This window comes from Rhinopithecus bieti, unplaced genomic scaffold (genome assembly GCF_001698545.2).
Source record: "Rhinopithecus bieti isolate Rb0 unplaced genomic scaffold, ASM169854v2 scaffold_52849, whole genome shotgun sequence".
NCBI lineage: Eukaryota > Metazoa > Chordata > Mammalia > Primates > Cercopithecidae > Rhinopithecus > Rhinopithecus bieti.
The window spans coordinates 63,593-72,016 of record NW_016820685.1 but is presented as its reverse complement, the minus strand read 5'-3'; the positions used below and the strand labels follow the sequence as shown (position 1 = coordinate 72,016).

Genomic DNA, 8,424 nt, shown 5'->3' with positions numbered 1-8,424 from the left:
AAAAAAAAAAAAAAAAAAAAAAAAAAAAAAAAATCAGAATTAAGGAATGCTGGGAGTGGAATGAGCCTTAGAGATAACCTAGTTTAGGGGTGACCAAACTACAGCTCATGGCCTATTTCTGTATTACTCTGTAACTAAAATTTTTTTAATTTTTATTTATTTATTTATTTTTGAGACAGAGTTTGGCTCTTGTCGCCCAGGCTGGAGTGCAATGGCACAATCTCGGCCACTGCATCCTCTGTCTCCTGGGTTCAACCGATTCTCCTGCCTCGGCCTCCCAAGTAACTGGAATTACAGGTGCCTGCCACCACGCCCAGCTATTTTTTGTATTTTTAGTACAGATGGGGTTTCATCATGTTGGCCAGGCTGGTCTCCAACTACTGACCTCAGGTGATCCATCCACCTCAGCCTCCCAAAGTGCTCGGATTACAGGTGTGAGCCACTGTGCCGGGCCGTTTTTTAAAATATTTCTAAAGGGTTTGTAAACACATACACACAGTGTATCCCCCAAAAAGCCTAATATATATATTATCCGGTCCTTTACAGAAAAAGTTTATAGACCCTTAATGGAATCCAGTCTCCACACTTTGCACAAGAAAATGGTGAATTAACTTGTCCAACGTGAATTACTTATCAAAGTTAGAGTGGGAGACCTGGATTCAAAACGATTTTTTTGCTTTTTGTATGAACTGGGGTCAAAATTTTTTCAAAGTACACGTAAGAAATTTACATATATGAAGTTTGCATTAGCAATTCCATTTATTCTAAAAACGACTAAAGCATAAGTTTTTTCTTTTTCTTTTTTAAACGGTCCCTTAAAAAAGTACGGGCTTTGTAAGCAAGAAACAGAAATTCAAAACCACCTAGTCCCATAATACTTTTAATTGACTCTTAGAAAGTTATCTAACCTTTTTTGAGCCTCTGTAGTCCTAACTACAAAATGAGGGTAATAGTACATTTACGACAGGTTTAAAAAGATTGCGAGGATCCTATAACTGGCGTTCAAAAAACTGACTTTTCCTTTCCCTCCTAACCCGGGATCATAGTGGCCACACTTTAGGCAATCAATTGGATTGTATGACGTGATACATCCACGTCAACTCGTTATCCCTAGGTGGAATGTTTCCCTCTTAAGAGCCCAGTGGTCCCGGAAAGTAAAGAGATCGGAAGTCAGGTGGACGGACAGAGTCGGATGGAGCAAAGAAGCCCGGCACACACCAACAGAGGGCAGGAGATAGCGCGGGAAGAAGAGGGGTCCGAGAAGACACATTCCAAACCCGGAAAGAAAAATTTGTAATTTAGGTTTAGGGTAAAGAGATATTAAATAGACCTAGGATACTGGGTTTCTACCCTGGGAGACGAATACGCTCAGGCTGGCTGGACAGGACGCCTTATGACAATACAGGGAACGCACGACACTCCTTACCTGTTGCCTAAGTCCACGGCCACAGCTCGAGACCCTGCGCTACCCCATAGTGCTCGCACCTGCAACTGGGTGAGTGCCCGATCCCGCCCTGGCACACGGAAGGGACCATCGCTCAGGGGCCGGAGCCGGAGGCACGAGCTGCAGTACCTGCAGGCAGCCATGACACCCGGCACGCGATCAACCCAGGCTGTGCCCTGATTGGCTCACTCCTCAGACCGTGGGGCGGAGCCTGATGCAGTTTCGTTTCCGCGGTGCGTGAGGGACGCCGGGACAACGGAAACGTTGGCCACCTCCTACGAAGACTAGAGAGGATCAAACCTATCAGAAAGCGATTATTGTTTTTATCTGCCAGTGAAAGGCAATTAGATAAATAAGGTTTTTGTGTGTGTACTATCGTAATTTAAAGAAGTCCTAGAATAATGTAAAAGTGTAATATGCAGAGTAAATTTATATTTACTTTCATTACTAGAAGTCATAGAACAACACATTATTATTATTTGACTGTGAACTAAGAATTAGAATTTGTGTGGTGGACCTTTGGAAAGAGCTCTCCCTCTCCCCTTCTCCGCGCTGGTTTTTATTTTATAAATTCCACATAGCAGATATGTCACTGCAGCGATTTGTGTTAACCAATTTACAACAAATTAATTCATTTTTCATCGACTTGTAATTTTAGAAATATTTATTGTCCTTTCTGATTCATTTTCATTTCCATTGCTAATAATTAGCAATTTATATTTCTGCCCCTTTTGGTCAAACTCTTAAATGCAAAATGTCAGCTACTGTTTGAAGTAAATATTTTGTAAAATGAAAAAAACGTTTTGGGATTTGAAAATTTTAGAGAGTGGGTAAATTTCTTCCATCACATTAATCCATTCCGTTAGAAATTCCTTATGTTGTTCCTTTAATGAACCAATGAGCATTTTCATATTACGATGTATATTTCTTGTTTAAGGTCATAACCGCCTTCCCCAAAGAAAACCAAACAACAAAACCCAACACTCATTCAAACACAGTTTTAAGAATTAAAAACGTTGGCTGGACGCGGTGGCTTGTAATCCTAGCACTTTGGGAGGCCTATAATCCCAGCACTTTGGGAGGCCGAGGCAGGCGGATCACCTGAGGTCGGGAGTTTGAGACCAGCCTGACCAATATGGAGAAACCCCCGTCTCTACTAAAAATACCAAATTAGCCGGGCGGGGTGGTTCATGCCTGTAATCCCAGCTACTCGGAAGGCTGAGGCAGGGGAATCGCTTGAACCCAGGAGGCAGAGGTTGCAGTGAGCCGAGATCGCGGCATTTCTACAAGAGTGAAACTCCGTCTCAAAAAAAAAAAAAAGTCCTGCCGCGGTGGCCCACGCGTGTAATCCCAGCACGCTGGGAGGCCGAGGCGGATGAATCACGAGGTCAGGAGATCCAGTTCATCCTGGCCAACAGGCTGAAAACGCGTCTGTACTAAAAATACAAAAGTTAGCTGGGTGTGGTGGCCCATGCTGTAATCCCAGCTACTCGGGAGGCTGAGGAACGAGAATTGCTTGAATCCAGGAGGCGGAGGTTGCAGTGAGCCGAGATCACGCCACTGCACTCCAGAGCGAGACTCCATCTCAAAAAAAAAAAAAAAAAAAAAAAAAAAAAAAAGAAAGAAAGAAAAGAAAAATGTTGATCCATGATTTAAAAAAGAAAAAAGAATGATGAACTCTAAACAGACAAATGATTTGGTGGCAAAGCAGCTTTCTGACAACTTGCTTTCATGGGATTTCCGTGCCAATAGAGGGATTACCATTAACCTTGTTTACGGATTTTTAGTGTTAAAGCAGTTTTTGCGTCTTCTCCCTTTTACTTTACCTTGAGTTGCCACAGAGTTTTCAAGACCAATCAATCTAGTGAAATCTGTCATGAAGATAAATGTCTCAGAAAACCTACTTGCCACAGTTGAACATGACTTTTGATTTATAGAGTAAGAACACAAAATCATCTTTTGGTAATATACTTAAGTACTATGTAATCATTTTCATTTAGGCAGTATTGCCTAATAGTTTAGAGCATAGACTTGGAGTTAGTCCCAGCTGGTTCCGATCTTGTCTGTTAATTACCACTTGTGTGACCCTAGCTCTCTGAGCCTCAGTTTCCCCATAAAAATGGATAGTAATATGAATCTAACAGGGTTTTTGTAAGGATTAAACATGTCAGATAATATATTTATATTTATAGTACCTAGCACGTTGTCAACATCAATAAATGGTAAATTTAGCTTTTATCCAGCCTTTTCCTTTTTTTTAAAACGGAGTTTTGTTCTTGTTGCCCAGGCTAGAGTGCAGTGGTGCGATCTCACTTCACTGCAACCTCTGCCTCCTGGGATCAAGTGATTCCCCTGCTGCAGCCCTCCTGAGTAGCTGGGATTACAGGCGCCCACCACCATGCCTGGCTAATTTTTTGTATTTTTAGTAGAGATGGGGGTTCATCATGTTGGCCAGGGTGGTCTCGAACTCCTGACCTCAGGTGATCCACCCGCCCTCGCCTCCCAAAGTACAGGGATTACAGGCGTGAGCCACCACACCCGGCCTTATCCAGCCTTTTCTTAATTCTTCCTCCAGTTTCCAGGTATTCTGAACATCTTTCTCTTCTTCAGAACTCCTTGAACTCCTTGAATCGGTTAGCTTTCATCCAGCCAGAAATGATGGAAAGCAGCATTTACCTATTAAGAATCCTCCACCCCCATTTTCTCACACAAATCTGATATAATTCAAATAGTAGTAATTGGATCGTAAACTCAAAAGCAAATGTAGGCACTAAAATCTTGTAGCAGAGCTTTGTTATGAAGATATAGATGATACAGAATACGTTTATATGTTTATATGAAGCATTTTTAGATTGGCGTAGAAACAAAAATATAAAAGTTTAAATTCTTGTAGTTGTTAACTACTGAAGCTATAATCCATGAGGTTCAGTCTGAGATGTTATTCTGGAAGTAGAGTTATGTTTCCCTCAAGTATAGTTCAACAACCAAAATATAATTTAAAAGGAATTTATTTACCTATGATTGTTGAAGGGCATTAAAAATGATCCAACTTAAATCCACCAGCAACTTCTCAGATCTCCTTTTCTCTTTTCCTCAAACTCCAACAAACCTGCATCAAAATAGTTAATACCACTGCACGCTCTGAATAAGCAACTACAGTTAAGTAAAACATCATTGCATTAAGTTGTGTTTAACTACTTTTATTTTATTTTTTTGAGATGGAGTCTTGCTCTGTTGCCCAGGCTGGAGTGCAGTGATGCAATCTTGGCTCACTGCAACCTCCGCCTCCTGGGTTCAAGCAATTCTTCTGCCTCAGCCTCCCAAGTAGCTAGGACTACAGACTTGCACCATCACGCCCAGCTAATTTTTGTATTTTTAGTAGAGACGGGGTTTCACCATGTTGGCCAGGCTGGTCTCCAACTCCCGACCTCAGGTGATCTGCCTGCCTTGGCCTCACAAAGTGCTAGGATTACAGGCGTGAGCCACAGAGCCCGGCCGTTTAACTACATTTTAATTTAGTTTGTAGTTTAGTTTAGACAGGGTATACATTTATATTGCTTTTATGACTGAAAGCTGTAACAATATGGAAGTTATATTTTGTTATATAGTAACATTATAATTAAAAGTATCAGTAGACCCTGAAGTGTTCAGGAAAAAATGTTTGTCTTGTAAGAATGTAGCCTACTTGGCCGGGTGCGGTGGCTCAAGTCTGTAATCCCAGCACTTTGGGAGGCCGAGATGGGCGGATCACGAGGTCAGGAGATCGAGACCATCCTGGCTAACCCGGTGAAACCCCGTGTCTACTAAAAAATACAAAATACTAGCCGGGCGAGGTGGCGGGCGCCTGTAGTCCCAGCTACTCGGGAGGCTGAGGCAGGAGAATGGCGTAAACCCGGGAGGCGGAGCTTGCAGTGAGCTGAGATGCGGCCACTGCACTCCAGCCTGGGCGACAGAGCAAGACTCCGTCTCAAAAAAAAAAAAAAAAAGTAGCCTACTCAACACTAAGGAAGTCTGCTCTACACCACTACCAGAAGGATCTTTCTCAAACACAAATAGAATTGTGTCTCCATCCTGATTAAATTTTTTTAGTGGCTTCCTAAGTCTTTAAGGATAAAATTTAAACTGCTTTGCATGGACTATAAACCTTTCCTTTCCTATTGGCCTCATCAACTTTTTCTTACTACCCTATTTCCTTCCCGCCCTCTTTTCACTTTATACTCCTAGTAAACTGAACTGCTTGTTCCCTTGCACCACTTTCTCGCCTCTGTGGCTTTGCAGGTATGATTCTCTGTGCTTGGCACACACTCCTCACATGTATCAATCAGTCAAACTCAGTCTTCAGTACTATCCTCTTTACTTCCCTAGGCAGACTTATGGATACAATCTATGTCTGTCCTTCCACTTTATTAATTTATTTATGTAGTTATTAATTCATCTGTGGAAGTGAATGTGGGAATAGGTATTGCATAGTGGTTAAAAGTGCTGTCTCTGGCATCAGATTGCCTGGGTTTGCATCTTAGCTCTTTCCCCTCCTAAACATGTGACTCTTGATAAGGTACTTACCCTTTCTATACCTCAGTTTCCTGTTTTGTAAATGGGAATGATAGTAAATACCTACCTCCCAGGGTTGTTATGCAGACTTAATGCAGTCTTATTTTTATGAAACTAAGGATAGTCCCTAGCATATGGAAAGCATGATAAGATGCTCCAATATTTATTGAATACTTATTTTATGCCAGGCACTGTGCTAGACCATAGAGATGTCAAGAGAACCATGGGGCATAATCCTTGCTTTGTGGAGCTTGCATTCTGGTGAGAGACTGACAAAAACACAATCAAACATATAAACACAATCAAACATATAAACACATATATTAGAACGTGGTTTATGGAGCTTGCATTCTAACGAGAAACTGACAAAAACACAATCAAACATAAACAGATAAATTATAATGTGGTTAATACTAAGAAGGAAATAAACTAGGTAAAAAGAGAATAATGGGATGGAGAAAGGACAAACTTCAGAAACAGTGGCCAGGGAATGCACTCCTGAGGAGATATTTTAGCCAATCTGAAGGATGAGAAGAAGACACCTTCTGAAACATGGGGGCCAGGCAGGAGCAGTGACTTGTAGCAGGAAGGGTACCCCGAGTCAGGAGAGAATTTGGCTTCTCTGAGGATGTGGAAAAGCCAGTGTCACTAGAGAGTAGTAAGCATGAGAGTAGTAAGCAGGTGGGTACGAAGTAGAAGAGGAAGGCAAAGCATAGCACGGGGTTTGGGAAAACAGCAGAAAGTTTAAACAGGGAAGTAGCATGATCTAGCCTACATTTTAAGATGGTCCCTCTGGCTGCCAGGTCTAGAATGGATCAGAGGAGGACAAGAGAGAAATGTTGTGATTAGGAGTAATGAGGCTGGGCGCGGTGGCTCAAGCCTGTAATCCCAGCACTTTGGGAGGCCAAGACGGGCGGATCACGAGGTCAGGAGATCGAGACCATCCTGGCTAACACGGTGAAACCCCGTCTCTACTAAAAAAAAAAATACAAAAAAAAAAAAAAAAAAAAGGAGTAATGAGATGGCATGAACTGATATGGTGGCAGGGGTGACAAGAAGAAAGGATGAGCAGATTTGGTATATATTTTAGAGGTGGAATTGATCACACTTGCTGATGAATTGGATACAGAGAGAGAAGAATTAAGACCATTAATAGCCTCAGATGGGTCAGAAATGCAAGGTCTGAGGCACCAGAGTGTAGCTGTCAGCAGACAGTTGGATCTGAGTGCAGGACGCAGAGGAGAGGACTAGGGTAATGTAAATACAAAAGTAATCACTGTGGGAGTAGAGATTAGAGAGGGAGTAGAGAGAAAAGAGAAGACGGCCTGCTCTGAACCCTGTGGAGGGAGAGGCTGCCATGGCTATGAAGTTGGAGCCAGCATTGTGTTGATGCAGGAGGAGCGTGAGCATGTATTATGCTAGGTATTTTCCATTTGCTTCCATCCATCCATTCTCTACCTTCCTTGGCTTTGCTCTATGCCCCAGGGAACTGATCATTATGGATTGCAATGCCCCAACTCCCTGGCCCTCTGGCTATTGGTTGGATCAGCCAATGGGAAGTACCAGCCAGAGATATAAGAGAAGAGACACACTAAAAGTTAGGAAGCCATAATTCCTTATGGCAAGGCAGTGGCTGTATTAGTGGCTGTATTTCTCTGCCACTGTGGCTCCTACTAGGCAGGCCCTGTTTGCTTGCTTCCAACTCTCACTCCAGTTCTACTGCTTCTCCTCCTTGCTGCTCGGGCCTTAACAGTTCCCCATGGTTGCTAGTCCCTCAGTGCTACAGCACTCTTGTTAGTCCTGGAATCTGCCTGCCACTCTGTAACTAAAATTTTCTTCAGAATTCACTTGAGTATGCAATCTGTTTCCTGCTTCCCTTGCCACCTCAGAGACACCTCAGAGATGCCTATCCATACTCTCTCCTAGCAGGAGGTCATTGTTACTTGTCACTGGCAGCTTGTTAGCCTGGAGGTGGGAAGTCAGGGGCTTGTGCTGTCTGTTGTTCTGATTAACCCTCAGTCTCAGGCAGGCACTGTGTCTCAGGGTCTTGGGTGCTGGTGGCATTCTCTGGGTTCATACTCCTATCCCAGCTGTCATTCTGAGCCCAGCATTCATTCTGCCCCTTCCCCAAGGTAGAGAGTCTTGTTCTGTTTCTTCCCTGAGCTGCAATCACTTTCTACAGCTTTTTCTTTTTCCTGTTTTCCCCTTCCCTTCCCTTCCCTTTCCTTCTCTCCCCTCCTCTCCCTCTCTCCTGTCCCCTCTCCTCCCCTGCCTTCCCCTCCCTCTCTCCCCTTCCCTCCCCTCCCCTCCCTCTCTCCACTCCCCTTCGCTCCCCTCCCTTCCCCTCCCTCTCTCCCCTCCCCTTGCCTCCCCTTTCTCCTTTCTTTTCCCTCCCTCTCTGCCACCCTCCCACCTTCCCTTCCCCTCCC

General features: G+C 43.5%; 1 protein-coding gene across 2 annotated transcripts in view; it reads right to left on the bottom strand.

The window, feature by feature from the left end:
* PNPT1 (polyribonucleotide nucleotidyltransferase 1) overlaps nucleotides 1–1,669 on the bottom strand; it is a 59,686-nt gene extending 58,017 nt beyond the window's left edge. Inside the window, exon 1 of one of the 2 annotated variants that reach the window (XM_017859893.1) lies at nucleotides 1,427–1,669. In XM_017859893.1, coding sequence (XP_017715382.1) covers nucleotides 1,427–1,587 — 161 coding nt within the window. In that variant the 5' untranslated portion in view covers nucleotides 1,588–1,669. The remainder of the gene's footprint in view (nucleotides 1–1,426) is intronic. The other variant, XM_017859894.1, reaches the window with a different exon arrangement.
* Between the last annotated feature and the right edge of the window lie 6,755 nt (nucleotides 1,670–8,424).